Below are 23,319 nucleotides of genomic sequence, written 5' to 3'. Positions count from 1 at the left end.
CTTGAAAGGTCATCAGCCTAAATATATTGAGGATCAATTTTACCTAATTAGCTATTTTTCTGGAAAATTCCTGACTGTTTTCTTCAATCAGAAATTTTCCTATCATCATTGTGTGTAAGGATTTCCCCACTGGAAATGGGAGAAAGCATTGGCTGCTACTTTTCCACTGAGCTGATCAGACTACTCTTCCTCATGAGTGGCTCTTTTTCTCTAAGAATAACTTCATTTCTAAAAATAACAAAATCGGCCACCACCTCACTAAACATTCCCTTTCTGTCTCCCTGCTCCCCCCTGCCCCCCCCCCCCCCCCCCCAAAAAAAAAAGCCCAAAACCCAGAACTCTCCAGGAAGGTGGAGCAGTCTAGAGAGCAGCCTCTCCATAGATGTGTAACAGTGCATTTACTAATTTGCCAGAATGAAAATAAGTACTGTTCACATTTGTGCAACATCTGTGTGAAAACTGACTTTTTGGTGTTAGCTTTAGACTTGAATGGCAGTCAAATGTAAATATTTAAGGCTCTGCAAGCTTGATTAGTGTCATGCATAGCATACAAAAAATCCACCTGAAGATCCTTTTTGTATGTCATATTGTGCTATCCATAATGTAGTAATATGTTGCTGTTATGGAATCCTGTGGAGCAGATACATGGGCAGCAATATCCTGACTGGAAAGAATTAATACAGAAGTTAAAGCTCAAATTAATCTTTGACAGAACAATATAAATTGATTGTATTCTTAAGTACAATGATTTGAAGGTCTTTGTCATTAGCATGTAAAACTTGCTCATGCTAACAGGAAAGCATGTAGAAAAGGAAATATTACCAGCCTCCCTTCACTTCAAGTATTTTGGACTAGTATAGAAATTAACATTTTCACTTACTGAGCATGGTGGTGAGCTTCTAGACCTGCTGTGTTGTTTTTATTCTCCAGTTTTTCTCCAATTCTCACTTCATTTTTTGAATGGTGGGTTGCTGTAATATTCCAAGTTAGTTGTCAGCTTACAAAACATTCAGAATTACACTCTGGTTCTCTTATGACTTGCAACTGTTTATCTGATTTTTCTCTTAAGCTATCCCCCTTCAGCTTTTTTGGCAGGTATGAATGGCAAGCAGCTGCCAGCTTGTCTTCATTCTCGGTCAAGAGGTGACTCTATGTTGAAAGCCTGGTGCCACCCAGTACTAGCTCTAGAGATTTTTCTGCCCTAATCAAACTGGAATATGTCTGCCTTTTCCAGCTTGCAGTCAGTCACCAACTTATTTCTGCCTTAGGTCATTCCCTCAGGGTCTGAGCATGTTACTGATGCTGGTACAGTGAGTTAAATTCTGGAAATATGTAGTATCATTAATGTTAAAAATGTGTATATAAATATCTGAGAAGTTGAGAAAAAATATTAGCATGCTAGAAGGCTGCACTTCTTGAAGCAGACTAATTCAAATGCAAACTATTTTGTCTGGTTCATTTTAATTTTCAGATAAATATATTTTTATTTTAAGCTTGTAAAACTGATCTGAAATAGTCTGCTATTAAACTTTTATGTCAAAATTCTTAAAGAGGAAATCTAGAGTTTACTTTGTGAAGTCCTGCTAGATATCTATTTGCTTAGAAATACGGATTATGTAGGGGAAGACTCCTATGTTTAAATATACATAGCACAATACAAAACAAATGTTTTTTTTCATATGCCATATTCTTAAACACAATTCAAACCCTGTAAACATTTGTCTATTGTTTCTTTATGGAGATACGCACCTCACATTTTGTAAGTGGGCAAAGCCATCCATATTCTTAAAATAGTTATTTGTTAATAGTTTAAGAGTGGAATGGAGTTGAACTTTTTTTGTGTGTTACTCTGACCTTGGATGGATTACTTCACCTGCCAGTTGTCTTGTCTAACTTAACTAACTTGGCTTTTCTTAACTCTTGAAAGCATTTTGACCTGGGTTACCATTATATAAATGCAAAAACAGTCACTCTGTTTAAAACCTTGATAGCATTTTGCTTGCTTTCTTATGCTAGCTGTTATTCAGAGAACCTTTCTAGCCTTTAGGATTTATTTATTTTTTACTTAAATGAAACATTGCTACTTTAGGTTTTTATATGGTACTCAGCGCTAGGAGGATTTTGCATAATATCCTTGGAAGGCTTGAAGTATGAGATTTGCTATTTGGCTTAGGCCCAATAACTTACCAGGAAAAACTTCAACTTAATTATAAGCAATTGTAAGCTTTTAAAGAAATTATGTCCTGATGATTGCAGAGAGACCTTTCAAATGAAAAACGGACATAAATCAGTTTCTCTTTGTCTTAATAGCACAGACAAACTGTTCTATTGTCTCTGCTAAGTCTATTGAAATGCAACTAAAACCAACTGGATTTGGAGCTTTAAAATCAACAAGAGTCAGGTCAGTTAACTCTGCTTGGAAGAGTTAATTGAGTGCCTGTACAATAGTGTTGTCTCATAGCTTCCATTGGTGTTGAATTCTTTCCACAAACCTCCTGGGTCTTACTTTTGAGCCTTAGGTGTAAGTATAGTTCTTTGGTTAACTTGTATTATCTATGAAATAAGAGGTGGTGACTAAGCAATTTTCAACTAGCTGCGTACTCCTCAATTTTAAAAGTTCCCAATAAACATCCCCTTTTAAAATCTGAAATATAGTATGTAACCAAATAGTCGTTATCATTAATGATCTATTTTAAGGTCTTACTGTTTTCTACTACTCAAAGTTAAGGGACTAAAGCATCTCTCATGGGAAAAGGCTGAGAGAGCTGGAACTCTTCAGCCTGGAGAGAAGAGTGAGGGGGGGGGATCTTACAAATGTGTAGAAGTATCTGAAGGGAGGGTGTAAAGAGGAAGAGGCCAGACGTTTTCAGTGGTGCCTGGTGACAGGATGAGAGGCAGTGGGCGCAAACTGAAACACAAGAAGCTCTGAATTCTTTTGCTGCAAAGGTGACTGAGTGCTGGAACAGGCTGCCCAGAGAGGTTGTAGAGTATCTGTCCTTGGAGATACTCAAAAGCTATCTGGACACCATCCTGGGCAGCCTGCCCTAGGTGACCTGCTAAAGGTCCCTTCCAACCTCAACTGTTCTGTGATTCTGTGAAGTCTGTAGTGTTTTCTACTCCTCTACTAGTCAGTGTTTTCTACTACTTTGTTTTGAAACAGATTTGTAAGGAAGGTTTATCAAGCTATCGTGTTGCTGTTGCTGATTCCTTAATGTTTCTACCTGTAGTAGTAATATTTGATTATATTTTAATGGACAGTTGGATTTTTATTTGGATGAATCTGACTGTGTAGTCAAGATACTAATTTAATTTTAGTTTTCTACTTTAATATTGCTTAAAGATTTCTGTTCTTCATATTTGCAAAGTTAAATCTCAGCTGTTAAGTCTTTTACATGAACTGTCCTGCTTCCTAAATGACTAAAGAAATGATTACTGTAATATATTTTAATTAATATAATTAACTCTTCTTTCTGTTTTAAAGAATCTGGTTTATAAGAACACTGCTCATTTTTTTCTTTTCCAAAAGGACAGAAAAGAATAGTAAGTATTTTCTCATTTTTTTTAGCATATGGAACTAATTGGGAATGAGACTTTCTGTGAAAATGTAAATATTTTGGATAATGTGGTTTCCAGGAGAAGAGTAGCCTTTTGGTTGACACTAGAAGGTTTAGCATTAGCTGAACTGTTGTTTTTGCCATGTGGTTCATGAGTGAATGTGAAGGAAACTGTTTAACCTCTTGCTTTGCTTCACTATAAAATCATGATAGCTTTCTGCCTTGCAGGGATGCTTTAAAGTGTGATAGCATAAAATGTAGTGGAGATATAGGAGTGAGGGAAAAGAAATATAAATAGTAGTAGTAGCAGCAGTCATTCCTTCAATAATTGCATTTAGCAATTATTCTATCATCTTAATCCATTATGTAAAGGAAGAGATTTATAGCAGGAGAGTGTTTAATTTGTTTGTCAGGATTGCTTGTATTTTCAGAGTTCTCCAAAGCATACTTATATTATTACTATACTGAATGAAAAAGGGGATAAATGGATGTTTTTAGTGCTGTTTTGAGAACTGAGGAAAATGGGATGTCATGTAACTATAAAGAAATTAATGCAGGATGTTCGAAGAGGGGCCAAGAATAGTTAAATATAGATTGTAATGCAGAATTTAAACACTATATATCCATGGCACTCGTTCTCAGTATCTGTTTTATTTGTGACTTCTTTGAAAGCAGTCTAGCCTGTAACAGTACTTTGTGAGCAAAAATACAAAAAAACCTCAATGCGCTATGTTTTATGACTGGCAGAGGAACATGATGTATTTAATTTGACAGCTTATGGGTCTAACAACATCACTTTTGGAATTCTTAAATTTAACATGTACATTTGATATGCAAGTGTAGGAAATACAATTTTATATACAAATAAAATTGTCAACGTATTATATGGTGTTGAGATTCACTTCTAAAGATGAATATGTATTTGCATTTCATGACCAGATAGGGGAAAAAGGATGCATGTTTTTCTAGTTCACTTAAAGGCATTTACTGCAATTTTTAGCAAGTCTAGTCCTTTAATGCACTTTGGAACCTTCCAAAAGGAGGTATTTCTGTGTTGTTCTGGAGACTGAGAAATAGTGAAGTATTTGAATTCAAAGATGCGAGTCCTGTATTTGGAAAGGAGGAATCAGATGCACAGTACAAAAGTCAGAGCAGTAAAGCAGAAGATCTAGGTGAGATAGTGAATTGCCAACTGAATGGCTTGAAGCTAGTCTTTTATTCTGGGATGAATTAATACAATACATGGAGTCATCGAAGATAATCATTTAATACTATAAAGGTCTGTGGATAGCTACACAATTCTTGGGAGCCATGCTCTGAACTAGGGAAATACCTAATGAAACACTAGAATGGGTGATGTTGGAAGATTATGGGACTCCTTTTTTAAGACTGATCAGTCAAGCAACTGTTGAGGAAGCTTTACACTGATCTACCTCAAAGTGCGGGAAAGTGAACGAGGTATCTTGCATTTATTTACTTCTATGGTATGAATTCTTTTTTCAGTGGGTTAATTAAGATATATTGGTTTCTTGAGAATAACTTGCAGTAAAGGCCACTTTACTGTATTTGGCCACTTTTGAAGGGAGAGTTGTTCCATGAGATTATTGTTGAAAGCGGGAGTTAGTGATCAGAAACAACTGCCTACACTTTAAACTGATTGCCTTGGTTTGTGGGAGGCTATATTTTTCTAAGCATTTCTGTACCAAACGAGGCTTTTGCTTCTTAAGAGTGTTAAGAGCTGACCATATTATGCTACTTGTCTGGCTGCATGATACCATACCACACTGAAGTGCATTTCAAGGTGTTAATCTGTGTTGAGATGCCCGAGAGGCAATATTCCAACATAGATGTCAAATTCAGTGGAGTGGAGGATGCCTTAATTTCTTAATTTGAAGATGCACAATTCGTGGAACTGTCTATCCTCTGTGGTCCAGCCCAGTGCAAAAATCTCGTTCAATGTCCTGTTTCAAATTATGTGCATACCCAGTTTTAGTATGTTTTAGTACTTAATAAAATGGCTTATTGTATCAAAGCAGGTTCATAAATGACTACAAAAGTACAAACTGGTATGTGTTCCTTTATTTGTAGTGTTTCTGAAGTAACTTAATACTCTAATCACTTACACTTGCTTATTTAATTTGATTATTGAATTCAAAAGGTTTTTTTTCCATTGTTGTTTCTTGTAGTTTTATGCTTTTTGGGAGTGGGGGGGGATGACCCTCAAAGATGGGTTTAAAAAAAAAAAAAAAAGCCCTGATAAGAAGTGAACTGCTTGTGTCCAGCAGTGCTGATGGGTGCAAAACTATAAATGCCTCTTCTCTTAAATTCCTTCTGCTGTGAAGGAGGTAGGAAGCTGATGATATCAAGGGAATATCTTCTATATTAGGCGATGGTTTATTACAGTGAGTTTTCAATGAGTGCCAAGCTCCTAGCATTGCCTTACAGGAAAATCCCAAATGCATTTTGCTTTTTTCCCCCCTTCCTTTTGGAGATGAGGTTAGGTGCTGTGGCTACTAGTTACAACAGTGCCCCTTGTCTTTAGTGAAATGACCCTTTAGTAGCTTATAAAGCTAGGGTTTTGCTGTAGTCTGAAAGTATTGGAAGAATGAAATATAGATTTAGATTGAAAACTTGGAATTGACCTAACATTTGAAACTAGCATGTGTAAGAGGCTTAAATGAAATATTAAAGCCAGTAAATCTGGTACTCAAATAGATATATTAATACTTAGACCTCAGACTTTTTCTATAGTCTGACTCATGAGATTAAGTGTATTTTGTCCATGTTTTACCAGTTTTAATGTAGGTCAAAACTGGGCCCTAGCTAGAATTGGCTTGCTTAATGAAGAAGTGGTACATAAAACTTTTTAATAGTTACAACTGTAAAGTGATAGTACTGGGCTATAACTTATGAGCAGCTTCAGGATTTCAGTTTTACATGAAAGTAAATCTTTAGTTGCTGTACACAAAGGTTACTGATGTTGGATTGCTTGTGGGCAGTGTATAATTTTTTGATCTCACAAGGCAGAACTAATGTTCAGAGTATATGCTGAAGTTCTCTCATAATTAAATGTAGAAAGTAATGTATGATTTTTTTCTTTTTAGATGATGCATTGGAAGATTTAAAATCTCGGAAGAAAAAAATAGTAAGTAAAACTTCAAGTAAAGTTAGTCATTGTCTACTTAAGTGTTTTTGCATCTCTGCAAATTGAGTTTGAATGTAATGTATAGATGAACTGAGGGGAGGAGGAATTGTTACCGTTCCTTTTGTGTACATTTTCAAGCACAGCACAAGGTTTTCCCTATGTAAAAATCAAAGTCCTGCTTATATATGAGAATAAGTTGCCATTTCAGCTCTGTTAGATCTGTTAATTGAGTCTGTTTAACCTGAAAGTGAAAATATGTGCTTTAACCTACTCATTGCTGACTAATTCTTTTACTTTAGGATTATAAAAGGTATTAGGTGTTACACTGATTTAAGAACATAGAGTAAAATTGTATTTTTAATAGTAGCTTTATCACTTAACTTCTTGTTCATACATAGCAGAAAGGAATTCTGTCTTGTCTGGTTTCACTTTTTCTTTAAGTAATAGATTGTTGATACCTCACTGCAACACTGTTTATTCCCTTTTTTGGTGGGGGTATTATCTATTTCTTCCATTATATTCTTTCCTCTTGAAAATTTATCTTCTATGTCTTATCCCATCAGTTTTCTTGAGCTCATCTATGTTATGAGCTGTGTGAATGAGTTAACAGTATGAGATTGGTATATGCCAGGTCTTTGCTTCAGCTGATCAACACCTAATCTCAGTAAGATGGATTTTGAAAGGAAAAGTTCCAAGTCTTTGATAACTTACTCCCTTTAGAAGGTTCATAAGACTGAAAGCTATTTCATGTCTAGTTAGTCATAAAGCAAGGAAAGAAGATCTCTGTTTACCCATGTTGGCTTCATCTCCTACCTGGCAGTAGAGGTGTAATTAAAAAAAGATACTCTGAAAGTTGAATTATAAGGCTTTATTGTTAATGAGTGTCCTGAAGTAGTTACCATGTGTCTTCTGAACTGTTTGCCAAAGCAGTTAAATTAACAGGGAAATCTAGAACAAAGCTACCAAAAAGGCGTCAGAGAAGTCTGTGTAACAAACAGCCATGGTGTGTGTGAGATCTTACTGATCTTCCACTTTTTTATATCACTGTTAAAATGTAGAAGTAAAAATAATAGCCTGTAACCTAATTATGTAACTGTCCTTTGGTAAAGAGGATTTGCCCATATTTGTATCTCTTAATCTTTATATTAAGGAATCCATTAAATTGACTTCTGTCGTTGGAGAGATGGTAAAGAGAAGCTTATATTTTCAGAGAATGGAATAAATAACTTAAGTTTTTAATCTCATTTTACAAAAACTGCTTAACTGAAATTAGTTCATCTTTCCAATTTACCTAGTTACAGAGTTGCTTTAGAGAAAGTTCTCCAAGCAGAAACAACACTATAGAGAACAAAACAGCTTTTGTAGTCTTAAATTTAACACCTTCTACATTTCAGATAAGTTACTTTTCTGTAATCATGAAAGTGTTATTGTAGAAAAACAGTAATGTCAAACTTCTGTGTGCAAGATTAACACTCTTAAAAGATAAGACAATAATTGAATAAAGGATTTAGATTAGTCAGGAAAAAATAATAGCTGATTTATAATGAGTTTTTTTAATTCTGGAAATTGATTCATTTTTATCTCAATGCTTTAATAGTATGTTTTACATATGAAAAATGAGTCAAAACTATGTATTGCAGGAGAGCAGGCAGCAGTTAAAACAGCTGCACCAATGTTCTGTGAACAGTATAGAAATTGCAGTGTAACTATGGGGAGGTAAAAGCTGAAAATATAAATTTGGTAGGATATATGCATGTCCAGCTTTAATCATTAAAGCCAAACTACTAGACAGAACTGGTGAAAAAGTTCCAAGTATTTGTCCAGCCCAGGAAGTCAATAACCTTTAACTTGGTAATCTTTCAATCTGAGGGGTGGGAGGAGGGAAGTCAATAATTATCTTCAGATTTGGTAGATACCTAAATCCAATTCCTTGCTGAAGGCTTATTGCGACCTCTTGAATCAGTGTTGTCAGTAATTTTGACTCAAAAGATTTACTCAGTCTCATTGTTGTTTAAAGGTATTCAATTAAGCATTAAAATTAGATCATCATATATGAAACCTAGCATGTTGAAATGAGCTGGAAGTAGATGCAGGTAATAAGACAGAATGTAAGTAGGCTCTTGGATAAAAACACTTCTGAAATTGCATTGTGTGATAACTGTTTTAGATGCTGTTCAGATTCAGTTTCACTCTGGTTTCATTTTCTTAGTCTCATCTGTGGTTATGAATGACTGTAGTAACTTCCACTTTTTATTAAAAATCTTCTTCACCAAGCAAAATAATGGGAATGGTAGGGGGAGGAGGGTTTTTTCTATTGGACTCTGATTTGCTACTGAATTTTCAAATGGAAGTAGTGACTAAGAAATTTACATTGTGATCCTCAAAGTATCTGGGACAAGTAAATTAATTATTACCTGTTCATTTGTAATGCAAATAGTTGTCCAGACACTGCCAGCCTGCCACAAAAGCTAGTTTTTTACTTCATTGAAGTTCAGTCACCTGATTGCTAGCAAACTCCTACATTAAGACATTTGGCTGTTTAGTTTTAAGAAGTGTTATGGTACCTGTGTTTTAGAGGCGTGGGGTCCATCTTTCCCCTAGAGACCTTACTTAGGTGCTGGGAAGTATCAGTGATGGGGTAAGCTCCTATCTGCTAGATGTACCCTGGTGCTTGTGCAATTAGTTGCTTAATAGAACCTTCAGTTCTGTTAAAAAGCTTCAGTCTTTGATATCATAATTGTGGTTTTATTGTGGATAAAACATCTGACAAAAATACAGATACTTCATCTTGAAATGCCCGTTCAATATTGTGTGTACTGTATTTTGAGTCAAAGTTTAATACTTTTTTCCCCGCAGAATTGAGTCTCTACAGTACTGTTTTCCTAGTGAGTGGTTCAGAACATGCTGAGTGCTTCTTTATGGCATGGGAGTCAGGATTGAGTGCCTTAGCTATAATTAAGGAACTACTTGAAGGTGTAACTTTTTTTTCCTCCTTAATCACAAGGGAAATACTGGTTATGTTCATGATTGTGTAGCTGCCATTTTGGCCCCTAGAGTTCTCCATCAGTTAATGAGGATGTCAGCCCTTAAGCCTGAATGTATATAGAGGAGCCAGTTCAAAGGCTTATGTATATTAAAGCAAGGGCACAGGACATACTAAGCTTCTACAGGTGAGAGTTTGCAGACTTTACCCGAAGTGGCAGTCTTAAAAAGATGGGATGATAATTAGCTTGGTGGCAAAGTTGCTAAGATAGCATAGCAATTACTTTGCTGATATTAGATTAAACATTGCTGAATTTTGCTCAGCTATTTGGTTGTAGTAGTCTGAATGGAATATTGGGCTTGAACAGTCTTTCTAGCCATTTCAAGTAAGACTTTCTAAAGTTCTTATCTGTTTGTTTCCCAAGAAAAACAAAATGTCTGATTTCAGGGCTGCCTTGGAGTTATCTTAAAAGCAACATACAAAGTTGGCTATTTAATACAATTAATTTTTAATGAACTTTACATTCCGGGCGTAGAAAACTGCAGGTATTTTTGATAACCTTTCATATCTGCAAGAACTCTGTTAGGAATTAACCACCTTGCAAGCCTTGTCTTCTGTATACAATATATCTTAGAGCACTGAAAACTTGCAAGACGCTCAAAATCTGTAATGAAAAATCATTTTTACTGAGAAGTGATCAGATGTGGTGGTACTTGTGTATCGCAGTGTTCACAGAAAAGAGTTATTTTGGTTATTTTACTAAAATACAAGATTGTAAGATATGCCCTGAGTACAGTTTAGTGTGAATTAAATTGTTTATTTTATTTCCTGTTTTAAGGCATCTTTGCTATATGTGCTTACATATCTTATATGGTAGACTGAAACTAATCTGGTAGCTTTGGGTGAACATAAAGAAATACCTCTCTAGCTGGGTTTGATACACCAAGTGGTTTAGTTTGGGAGCTCATGTGGTAATATGAAGAATAAGTAATCTGCACTGTGCCAATACTTCAAATTTCCGGTTGCTGAATTACATTACAAGAAGCTTAACATATTACTCATATGACTCTTCAATATAGGCAACTGATGCAGTTGCCGCAGGAATTATGTTTGCTTGCCAGTTGGAAAGGAGGCCATCCATGCAATTATTCATAGGAGAAAATGTGGTACATGACCACATTTCTTTATTAAGATGTGGTTAATTCCATGAAATAGTTTGAAAATCCATGATTAGGGTGGTATTAACGGTTATAGAGACTTCACTTGTGAATCCGGCTACTGTGCATTTCAACTTGATAATAATAGACTGTGAATTAGCCTTTGGCAGAAAGTAGAAAGCATTTTTGTGGGAAAAGTTTTTGGATCTAAGAGGAGGATTATGGAAAAAGATCGGGAGAAGCTGAGCAATTCTCTGTTAGTGAGCCAGCACTCGGCACTAGGTTAACCTTTTCTGAGGTTACATCTATAGGTTTGGTGAATGATCCAGGAGTCAGTATGTTGATTTGCATTTGTAAATGAACTTCTGGCAATTCACAAGCCAGCTTTTACTGTGCAAATGGAGATAAATATTTAGATTTTTACGCACTTGAGCCTTATTTTGCATCTAGTATTTAAACTAATTTGTTCAAAGACTAAGTAAGGTCTGTGACTTGTTTGATTCCTTATAATTTGATATTGTCAGCAAAATTTCAGTCACTTCTAGTAAACTATATTCTAGAAGTGCAACCATGATAATCGAGTCTGCTTACAGAAACTTTGAGTTTCTGTAGATTCTCAGGAAGTTTGTAAAGGCTCAGTTGTGCAACTGATTGTTCAGATTCAACTTTACTAGAATTATGAAGCTATGTATGAATTTTAAAATATGACTAACTTCTTGAAAATATCCATTAATTTGAAAATGTGAAGAATATCTAGATGACATCTGAATCCTGCAATGAGAGCTAAATTTTTCCATGTTAAAATAACATTTTAATTTTGCAAAACCAGTAATACATGAATAACTACCAACTTATCAATTACTGATTCAGATAAAAGCATAGTAGATAGTGTCAAGTGATTGTAGAACGCTGTTTTTTCCTCTTCCTAAATGTCATCAAGGTTATTGCTCATTTTCTTGTGTTGAAAGACCTGTAAAGATGACTGTGTACGTTGTTTGTTCAGTGATGTAGAGGGACTCGGGGTTCTCACTTTGATTTGGGGGCAAGATTTTGATGCTGATTGTCAACACTGACCCTTTAATGTGGAGGGTTATCTTATGGGTTCCGCTTTTATGAGTAATAAATACTTTTTCCCTCTGTTAGACTCTTAATTCTGATCTTATTACACGCTGTTTTTTACGAAGTTAGTGGGTGAAATCCAAAGTCCTGCTGAAGTACAGGTTTAGGAAATTGATTTTTACTTCCCTATTCACTCCCTTTTCTTTCAGCTGTCCTTAATTAACAGCATGTGTATAGTCTCTTGCCTTAAACTTGTGCTAGTGAGTGTAGGAGTGAGCCATTAAATGGATACTGCAAATCCATTAGTTGGAGTGAATTTTATTTACAGTCTGAGGTCTTTGTAAAGGTAAAACCACTACAATATCTATATGGCACAAAATGGCTGAAATCTTAGTTTCTCATTTGCAAAATAATTGCCTAAAAGTTATGTTAATGTGCACTATTTGTTATTTTAGCAGTGATAAATGAATTTGAGAGAACTCAGTTCTTTGGCCACTGACCTTTTCTGTTTCGCTGTTTATGCCAACAGCCAAACTTAAAGAAAAGAAAAAAAAAATTGAATGTGAACGTGGCCATTAGTCAGCATATCTAGGGGGAAAGGTCTCCTTAGGCTATTGTACAATACATGTTAGCTATTTGTCATAACTTTAGCTATTTGTGTTTTAAAGTTAAGCTTCTCCTGATGTTGGTTATTAACCACTAAAACGATACTTTACTTGTGATTATTTTTTTAATTAAGCCCATATATTAGCTATAAAGCCACTTGAGTGCATTGTAAATAAAATGCTGTAATAATGAAGTGCTTTAATTACACTTTTAAAGTATGCATAGTTCTCAGTAAATTTTTTTATTTAAATTCTGAACATGTTCACTTTTTTCCTGAAAAGCAGTTTGATTCACTGTAGAGATGAAGATCCAGCCTTTAAAGTCATTTGAGCAAATTTCGTGGCTGTTCTCTAGTTAGTGAGTTTTCACAGTATTTGCAGCAAGCTAATTGCTTCTGCTAATAAATAATCTAAAATCGATGCTGACAGCAGTTAACTGGCACAGAGACTTTATTCTGTAAAGCACTTGGCTAACGACCTTCTTTAAATTAATAGCATTAAGTGCTATGAGGAAATAAATCTAAGGAATTGCCTGTCATTTGCTTGTCATGTCTAATAACTTCCAATAATGATGGCTGATAGATTTTTGCACATTCCATTATTGAAGTTGGTGCATGTAATTATTCTCCTCATTATATGTAAACAATTAGCAATATTTGGTGTTTCCTTGTAATAAAGCTGTTAAATACAAGTAGCCTGTTAAAGGTTAGTAACTTTTTTAAAGCAAAATTTCATTTCCTTTGGATACAGCAGATCTGAAGGTGTCTGAGCGTGGTACTGGTTCATTGGTACATGAACCAGTTCAAATTTGGTAACTTCAAATTTCGTAACTTTGCCAGTAATGGGAGGTGATAAAGGGGAAATATATTTTGAAGACTTCTGTTTTGACCTGTGGAACTTTTTGTTTCCAGCTTGAAGAAGTAATGGAGAAGGAAACTTACAAGACTGCAAAATTAATTCTTGAGAGGTTTGATCCAGAATCAAATGCAAAGGTATTGCGTTACAAATCCTGGTGTTGATACTGCCTTAATATAGAAGGTACCATGGAGCTGAGCATTCACATGATATAATCTGTAATTAATTGGCAGGAGGCCGAACTCCCATCTGCTGGAACATCTGCAACCCCCAGACCTGGGCAAGGTAATAGCCCTGTAAAATGTCTGCTCTTTAGCATAGATACTCATCTTTCATAGTAATACCTGCTATAGAAATCTCTCTATGATAAAACTTGTAGATTGATGACCTTTTTTAGGGTTAGTAGACTGTTTATTAGACTATACCTATTAGTGTTCTTTATTTTTCAAATAATGTATCAATTAGTAAAGGCTGATGCTATTCCACCTAGCAGAATGTTTAAAGATGCTTGCTGTTGATGCATAGAGAATCAGGTCCTTGCAGCCTGCTGAGTATCAACTCATAATTTTTCTAGAATACAGAATGGCTGTCAGAAGTACTATATAATGTTCATTGGCTTAGCTTTTCAATTCTGTTACTGTTTCTGCCTAGTCAGACCTTTCCTAATGCAGCATTTAAGCTACTTTTGCATAGTGGTTAGGGAGATACTACAAAACTAATGCAGAAATCAAATAATTTCTAGATGCTAAAGATGAACAGTTTTTTACATCTTTAGTCTCTCCTATTTAAAGATGCTCTTGCATAAAGTAAAAAGAAATGGAAATAACTTAAAACATACATTTCAATGAAGCCTTGTTTCTAGATTGCATATAGAGATTTATAGATTGAAAAGAAATAAAGATTTCTCTCTCCCCCCCCCCCCCCAAGTGGAGTGTTTGCATTGAAAATGTACGCTGCAAATTTTGGGGGAGGAAATAAAGTTTGTGGATATTTATACAAAGTACCTTTAAGCTTTTCTTAACTGTAAGTATAACATGCTGTAGTTAATTGCAGTAATATAATATTTTCAGTTTAAAGGCAGCCTGGTATACTGACACTGAAGATGGATTACCTGCAAAAAATCTGGCTCAAGTCAGTGTAAGGACTAATTTGTTTTTACAACCAAGTTAAGCCTGTAGGGGCTGTGGGGAGAAAAAAAACTGTGGAAGCAGAGGTGTGTCATTTCCCATAGAAGAATCATATTGCTGTAGAGTATACATTAGAATTGTCAGATTTTCTGTGTCAAACACTTTTGGGAAGGCTTTGAAGTACCTGAACTCATGTCTCATTTTTCACTTTTGGAGTGCATGGCAACTGGATCTACTAACAATAGTGTTCTGTAAGCTGTTCCTGTAGGGTCAAATCTACTATTTTGTTCTTGCTTTACTTGAAATTGTCATTTAAAATATTTTAGCCTATCCTTAGTTGTTGACATTCACAATGAGTAGTTCCAGTGTGGTATGTTCGCAGTCAAGTTTTCATCTTTTTTGGTGTCCTAGGCACAACAGCTTTTCTTTAAGTTTGCTCCATATCTGTCACTCACATTCTATTTCTGTAGTATTCGTACATTTTTAAGGCTGAGGGCTTGTTCTGACACAGTGTTTGGTTCTCCTTAATACAGGTCATGGATTGTTGCTAAGAATTTTCTGTCATACCTGTAAGTTTAGGTAGAATGTTTTTTTAACTCCTTATGTTCATTGTTCTCATTGAGATATATTAGAAATCAGCTCTGAACTAATGTGACATCTGTTTGTGGAACGCAAGTAATGCTGTCTAGGGAATGCCTGGAAATGTATGCTCTTTGAAGATCTTTAGATCTCTAAGTAAGATGTAAGATGTTCAAAGATATCTGTGAAAGAGTAGCTGTCTGTACACATAGGCTAGCAGATTAAATCCATGGTCTTCTGTAGGAGATAGCTGTAAATGTGTTGGAACTTAGTTATCATCTAATGTTATAGTGAATTCTATTCCTGTGTCTGTCTTGAGGTTGAAAATATCCATAAACTAGTCTTGGATGTATAAGTTGTTAGTTTTAAATTGCAATAGCTGAGATTAACTGCAGCAAAAAGGGCAAAGTAAAAATGTAGATACTGGCATGTATTGATTATGTTTTGGATTAACTAGCTATAAATCAAATGGACAATGAGAAATCTTTAGTCATCCTGACTTTGTTAAAAGATGTCGTCAGCATTCTTGAAACTTGTAAAGGGTTAAGTGACTTTCTTCCTTTCCATGGCAGACTGATTACCAATGGTGACAATTAAGTTGCTCTGTCTGTAATAGCTAACTAGTCTTGTGCATGTTTGTGTTTATAAAACATCGCGCACTTGCTCCTTATCCAAGGTTCTGAAATAGTCAAAAGCTGGTGAATTGGCTCCAGCATGTAGTACAATAATTTTTGACTTGACTGTTAATAGCAGGGATATGAGAAGGAGCTTCTGAGAGCGCTGAATTAAAAGTATTTCTGAAAGAATGGCAGTATAGGCTGTGACCTGTGTTAGTAAATGTGGTAGAATAGGAATAGACTTGTAGAATGAAACTTATTGCTGAGGAGTTTACTGAGCCTTTTTGAAAGGAGGATGAATGATGACCAAGGTATGATCAGTTTGGACTCAATGTATATGAGGCAGTTGATGAAAGGTTAGTTGGTGTGTTTTTGACTTAGCTGAAATGGAAACCTGTGCTTTCCACTGTAACTATTTACTACGAAGATTTAGTGGATCAGAATTACATAGTAGTTTGTTCTCCGAAAAAAAAGATTATAGTGTCCCAATACTTTTGCTTCTGGCTCGTAATTTTTGCATTGTTTGGCATTTTGGCACCTATTTGTTAAATAATTCTGGTCTTAACAGAAGCTTCGTATGAATTTTGAGTTTGGCATAAAAAAACACCTGGAAATCCAGAAGGAAAAGGAATTTGAAAGCTTTTAAAGTGCAATTTGATCTATTCAGATTTTTTTTTTTTGAGGGATAGAGTTAATAAGCATGTAGTTATTCAGTAATCTAGCTGTATCAAGAAAATATTTCAACAGCAGTATAAATACATATCAACAATGTCCTGTTGTTGATAGCAGTTCCCTCAGTTGTGCTGATACAACTGTTAGCAGGCCTGTAATGTAAATGAGATCACTGCGTGATCTAAATAAAAAATAATGCAAGTACAGATGGCTGCAAGCTGTGAGATGTGTACAGACACCAGAAGGAAGAAAGAAAATTCCAGTTTTGCCACTAAAGCCAAAAATTAGCTACATACTGATCTGCACTGTGCTCTTTTTTATCTTGCATTAGGGCTTGAAAAAGAACATTTTTTTTCTTCCTTCTACAAAAAGGAAGGAGTTCTAGAATTAAGGGAGAAAAATATATATGCTCATAAATGTGAAAGATATGGCTGTTCCACCACTGGCAATATTCTAGTGTTCTTTAAGATATCATATGGAATGCCCAGTTGTGAGTAGCCCTGTTCATTAGTGTGTCTGCTTAGAAGTCAGTATTGTTCAGTGCAAATAATTACAGAATTTGGACCTTGGTGGTCTTGAATAAAAGATCTATTTCTAAGTTATTCATCAGACTTTGTATGGCTGGGCTGGTTTGCAGATGCACCAAGAATGCTTAGGAAAATCTTTCTTTTACACGGAAACACAGAATGGTTGTGGTTGGAAGGGACTTCTGGAGATCCAGTCCAACCGTCCTACTCAGGCAGGTCCCTTCCAACCTCAACCATTCTGTGTTTCTGTGTGATTCTGATTGAAGGTACCAGAGTGTCCTCTTTCTTCTTTTGGTGGATATTAATCCTATTTATATGTATGCAGTAAAGTTACATAAAGTAGGCAAGAAAATAGGCTACATATGCCATTTCATGGCTCTAGATGTTGGCAACTTTCCCAAATGATCTTCTGCTTGACCTACTGCTCCAATGATAAGGAATTCTTCCTAAACTAGTATAAGCTGATGGCACCCCCAGTCCCCACTGGGGCAGTCATATTATCCCATTTATTTATTATGTAATATTACTTATAATGGGGTAATATTTTACTTTCAGGGACGGGGATCATTCTGTTGAAGTTCAGCACACCCATCTCCCTGTGGCCATGCAATTGCCAGTGGAGTTGTAAAGTACCTGTTAAGAATTTAAAGTCTTCCGGTTGTCACAAAGTCAACAGACAAAATCTTGAAACTCTTTGGGGGCATTAACTTAAAGTCCAATTTTAATGTTAAATTCCATTTTTTGTGAAGGTATCTAAGCAAACTGAATGAAAATAAGTGGGTGCTGGAAATGGTGTCACTCTGTGGAGCATACTGTAGCCTTAGGTTTAAATATTCTTTGGGTATGCATTTCATAGACTAAGCTGTCACTTGTTAACCATGTTAATATCTGCAGTCCTGAAGTGAGGGTTAAATTTCAATTTGATTTGTTGCAGTAGTATCTTTCAAAAGCTCTTTAATTGAAGGTGATTAGGCATAGCAGATCATAGTGACCACTGCTCCTGAGCATGGTTTGTTTTGGTAAACAAACTTGTGTATAAGTATAATGGAACTTCAGGTTTTCATATGTTTGTGTAGTATCCCAACCTTAATGCATTGCTGGGATGATATTCCCATAGGTGTTAATGAGAACACCTTTTTGCGTGAGAAGAGCTGAAGAAACTTGTGTGTGGTTTTTTTTTTTTTTTTTTTTTTTTTTTTTTTTGTAATTGTGGCTTAGTATTAACTCTCGGATAGTGGAGTGAGAAGAGATAAAAAGTAACTGCATTCCTCTAAAGCCCACTTGCGTTCTGTGACAATCCAAGCAAGTGTCCTTTTGGTAGTGTTGTTGAACAGGGTAAATGAAACTGTGACCTAGTGGCATGTTCTGGTTTTGGAACTATTTTATTTAACCAATCTGGGGAAAAAAAAAAATCCGATGACTCTGAGCGCTTAGCCTAGGTATTGTAGATATTAGCTGAATAATTTTAGGTCCTATGGAAAACAAAATATTTGGAAGCGTATTTAAACCAGGGAGTAAAATAGTGGTCAGTTCTGCTTGTACATTGTTTGAATCTGGCTGTTCATGGCTCCATGTCTTCTGGCTTAGAGTATACAATTGTATGGTAAGTATCTGCTAACTTTCTTCTGGAAAACAGTGTATAAAAGTTAATGATCATTGCTATTAAAATACAGCATTCTGTTTGAGTTTTATTTCTATGGCGTACTCAGGCAGGCTGCTGGTGGTCTTCGGTTCTAGACCCTTCTGGTTTTGACTAGATTATTTCTGTGCTGATTAGAACAGCAATATTAATGTGCTTTGACTAATCTCTTGTTTATTATCATGTTAGATGTTAAACTTAGTATGCATGTATTCTTGTCAGAAATTCGTCAGAGGACCACAGCTCAAAGAAATGCTTCTACACCCACTCCTGCAATTCCTAAACAAGGCTCTCCAAAATCGCCAGTTCCAGTAACAGCATCTCCTAATCTGCAGAGAGACCCATCAGCTCTGAGTGGACTCCCAGAAAGAACTGCTGTGCCATCCTTGCAGTCAAATGTTTTACCAAGACGCCCTGGGTCCCCTGCTACTTCAGTGCCTGGAATGGGTAAACAGAGCACTTAATGTTATTTACAGTTTATATTGTTTTCTCTGGTTACCAATAAAATAGGCCATTTTCAGATGGTATGGAAATGGCATTTCATTTGGAAATAGCAGAGCAGTTATCTGATTAAGTGGGAGTTCCATATTCAATTAGCCATAACTCTTTACAGCTGGCACCTTTTGATGCTGAAACCTATTGCCTGAGCTCATTTAACTGTTATGGCTTCTTTGTTTAAATGGCAATAAAACTTTGCAGTATTCTGTAGTCAACAATATAGCATACCTTTTTATGCCCTTGGTTTAGGGGAGCTCTGCATTTATATAAATCAGATACAGAGAACGCTTTCAGAGTAGTCATGTTTCTCACTAAACCCTGCACATATTTTCTAACATACATCTTGACATTTACTTAAATTTTTATTCTAGCAGAGATATTAATGTAGCCTAGATTAAAGTGTAAAATACCAAATACGCTGGAAAAGTTGTCTTTGCCTTGTAGCTGAATATTTCTAAAGTTACGTGTTTGGTACAGTAGTCACAAGTTTAGCAACAGTTTGGTTGAGATCTTATAGAAACAAATGCTTTTCTGAACTGATTTATATCCTGAAGAGGCTTTTCCATGGATTTCTGGCTAGTGTTCATACTGTGTAGTTTTCTCAGATAAAATACTAACAGAATTACACAGGAGGGATACCAAAGTTGGAGAGTTTGGGGGGGGGGCGGTGGTTGTTCTCCTCAGGGACTGCAGAACTGTATGGTTTAGTGCCAGGCCTTTCATTCATTGTGGGATGTCTGGCAGTTTGATCACAAGGCAAGAAAGGAATAAAACTGTCTTGAATATAGAAAGATGCAACTTGCCAGGATTCTTTTGAGCACTGTTGTTATAGAGTAGTTCTTTCTTTTTCCTCTTTAGGCAATGGTAAAGGATAGTTTTTGACCTGTGTCCCTGGTTTCAACTTTAAGAAACTGAAGTCTTACTAGCTGTACTTACTTGCATGATACAATCTAAAAATAGGACTATACATAATACATTGACACCCTGTCTCTCAGTGGAAAAAGTTGGGCAGCTGAATTTCAAAATGTCTATTCATAGTGTTTAGGGGAATTAACTTGTCTTATGAAGAAGTTGTGATGTCTTCTTTGTAGAGTCCATTAAGCCTGGTTTTTGGTTAGTAACTGTTGATTTTTATTATGAAACTGCTAATACTGTTTTTTAGCCCTAAATTGAAATGTAAAGGCAAGTTATTAATAAATTTTGGTTATCTTGAAGGTATCAGAAGTAAGCTCCTCTCAGCAGGAAACTGGGCATTTGATTTCAAACTAAGTTCACTGAAATCTGCTTACTGAAAGTGTCATAGTGGGTTTAAAATTCCATGCATCTTCTTGGTTAAGAAGCTGCCTAAATAATAACATATCAACTGTATGATGCAGGTTTTTTTCTTAGGGAAAGATTCAGGCAAACTGAATACATTGTAGTAAGTTCAACCTTTACTCCAGAAATGGTTCAAAAAAATTAATGGACTTTTTCAAGGGACAGGTGCCAAGTCTGTTAATTAAAAAAAATTCCTAATACAGGTTTTGTGATAATACTTTATAGGCACATACTATTTTTTTTTTCCAGTAACCGATATCTTGAACAAACTTAGTGCTTTCTGTCATATATAGAAATGGAAACCACTGGAATTTTCAGTTAATGTGGAGTGCGTGTTTTTTCCTAAATTTGCCCAAACTTCCTGGGCATATGAGATCTCAGTCGCAGATGTAGTGAAAAGTATGTAAATTCTGTTTCTGAGAGTAATATCATTGCATCTAAGTTTACGCATGGCTTGCAACAAATATGAATAGCCTTAATTATCTCTAAAGTAGAGAAGATTAATAATTCATTTTCATTATACTATATTTTGTAGAGGAGAATCAATTTAACCTGTATTACCACAGAGCTCCCATATGTTTGAAAATTAATAACCAGCAGGTAGTTGAGAGTTTGCCAGGCTTTGCAAAAATGACCAGTCTTTCTACAATGATTGCTTTTGATGTTTATATTAATTACTGGTGTCCATAACAGCATGAGAACCAAGATGCTTCATTTGAGTTATTAGTGGGCAGGTAATTGAAGATACTCTTGGAGCGTGTTCTAGTGTTTTGTATCTCTAGATACCTTTACTTTTTAACTTATTTATAAACTTCTAGAAACTTTTGTATATTGGTAGTATACAGTTCATATGAAAATTCAATCTTCTGAGTAGAAGGCTAAATACATGTTTGTGTTCTAACCAAACACTTACAAAATTACTCTAGAGCTTTTTCTCTTGCATATTGTATCAGTGTTGCTATATCTTTACATTCATACCTGTATTGAGTCTTGTCCATTCACTTTTTAATGGAAGCATAGGCTCTGTCAGTGTTTTGTGAAGCCCTGGAAAATATATTTTGTCTGAGGTCCTCTCTTGACAGCCCTTTTAGAACCTGTAAAATGAAATGTAAGGTCCAGTAGATGTTGCATTGAGTTTGTCCTGGCTTGCTGTTTTGAGATTTTTTTTAATCGTGGCTCTTACTTGTTGATGGAGTACAGGAATAACTTGAATGCATTCACTGTTTTCTCTTTTGATCTATCAGTTCTTTCGTTGTTTGAAAATGGGGGTTATTTTGAAAACACTTATTTTGAGTGAAATGTCATTGTACTTATTGAAGAGTTGTAAACTGTAGTGTTTTCTCACCAAATTTTATTGTGCTTATAAAGATCAGGATATTCCTTTTTGGTCAATTATCTAATATTGATCAGAAGAAACTTGATAAGTTTTGAAATGCTGTGCTGTTATTGTAAATAACAACAGAAATATTGTAACCTTAATGGCAAAATTAATCATATTAAACATGTAGCACTTCAGGAGGACATTTTGGGAAATGTTGGTGGTTCTTGAAACAATGTTTTTGATGTTTGCAGCAGGGGATTTAGGTTTAGCTCTACATGGTGATTAAACCTCAGGCAATGATCTAATTTCTTGCCATAACCTATTTTTTTTTCCTTTGTTTTTTCCAATCTGTGATGACTAAAAGATAGACTTGAAATAACAGTTGTTGGCAGTTACATTTACTGCTGTATATAAACTTAAAGTCCATTTTGGATCACTTGCCAAAGCCTTGCTGCGCTCTGTGTGTGCTTATGGGTACATGCTACTTCTGTGCATGCCTTTATGAAAAAATATTGATTGCATTGTTGAAAGCTATTGCTTCATGCATGCCCCAGTGTTGTCCCCAGCTAAGATGCTATTATGAAACTTTTCTAAGAAGTTTGAAGTCCACTGTTTTTCCATGCTGTCTTTGAATTAAATGTCCTTCCAAATTAGTTCACCTTATCAACAAACTCTGCTCCCTTGGTAGTCCTTTATTTAGGTTTTAAAATCCTCTTTGCATCTTGGAGCAGTGAGTTTAGTTTGTACTCAACTTCCTCCTCTGTTTATTTGGCGTTATGTGGGGGGATTCTGTGAAACAAATATTCCCAAGAAAATTACTGGAACCATATAGCAGATCCAGGAGAATTGAAAACTGAATCTACAGTCACCAAAAGCCCTTCTTTGAAGCCATGCCATTTGTATGTCAGTTTTTGCTGGATATAGTGAGAATAGCTACAAGCCAGAACTTTTCCCTGAGAAAACTCTGGTTACTTTCAGTGTCTTGAAGGTTTTACTTCTAAGAATTAGTTCTTGTGTGGCTTTAGACCATTACGTGCTGATTTCTTTCACTGACAAGCAAAACTACTGCAACAACACAAGCTGTCTAGAACTAATGGTATACGGTGCTATGTGAGATTATAGTCAGAGTCCAGTCCAGTCAGAGATATTCTTCCTCTACAGGGTATCAGTGGTCTGTTTAATATGCCAGATATGATCCCAAATCATGGAATAGCTTCCTGAACTACTGGATGAACTTTTGGGTATAGACAGTGGTTCACTGTGGAATGGGTGGCTAGTGGGTGTAGCAAAGACTTGGCCTCTGAGGGATGTGGTATGTGGTCCTGGAAAGAATCTCTCCTCCATGTGAGTCTGGAGGTATGTCAGGACTGCTGAATAGTCTGCAGAACCCTTTCTGTTCTGAAGAGTGAATAATTGCAGGTCAGAACCTAGGGGCCAGTGCTTTGGAGGAGTAGGAAGTGTGTGTGTGTGTGTGTGTGTGTGTGTGTGTGTGTGTTCACAGCCTTGCTGAGAAGTGTTCAAGCTGTGGAACATGCTGCAGATAATACCATCACCTGCAAAAATGGTCTGATAGATGAGGTCATTAGATTAATCTTGGATAGTATAAGTGCTCTCTAAAGGACACACTTTCAAGTGTATTCCCACCATTGGATCTGCCTGCAACA

At 35.8% G+C, this 23,319-nt stretch overlaps 1 protein-coding gene across 3 annotated transcripts in view; it reads left to right on the top strand.

The window, feature by feature from the left end:
- The window catches only part of LNPK (lunapark, ER junction formation factor), a 54,331-nt gene that overhangs the window by 7,639 nt on the left and 23,373 nt on the right, over positions 1 to 23,319 (top strand). For all 3 annotated transcript variants that reach the window (XR_010389993.1, XM_064514989.1, XM_064514988.1), the window contains exons 5-9: positions 3,482 to 3,540; positions 6,659 to 6,699; positions 13,415 to 13,495; positions 13,592 to 13,643; positions 18,742 to 18,966. Coding sequence is in view for 2 of the 3 variants with exons in the window: in XM_064514989.1 (XP_064371059.1) it covers positions 3,482 to 3,540; positions 6,659 to 6,699; positions 13,415 to 13,495; positions 13,592 to 13,643; positions 18,742 to 18,966 (458 nt within the window). In the remaining variant the exon portion in view is untranslated. The remainder of the gene's footprint in view (positions 1 to 3,481; positions 3,541 to 6,658; positions 6,700 to 13,414; positions 13,496 to 13,591; positions 13,644 to 18,741; positions 18,967 to 23,319) is intronic.

The sequence above is a fragment of the Dromaius novaehollandiae genome, chromosome 7, assembly GCF_036370855.1.
Source record: "Dromaius novaehollandiae isolate bDroNov1 chromosome 7, bDroNov1.hap1, whole genome shotgun sequence".
NCBI classification, from domain to species: Eukaryota; Metazoa; Chordata; class Aves; order Casuariiformes; family Dromaiidae; genus Dromaius; species Dromaius novaehollandiae.
Note: the sequence above shows the minus strand (reverse complement) of the source record. Positions and strands in the feature narration are given on the sequence as shown.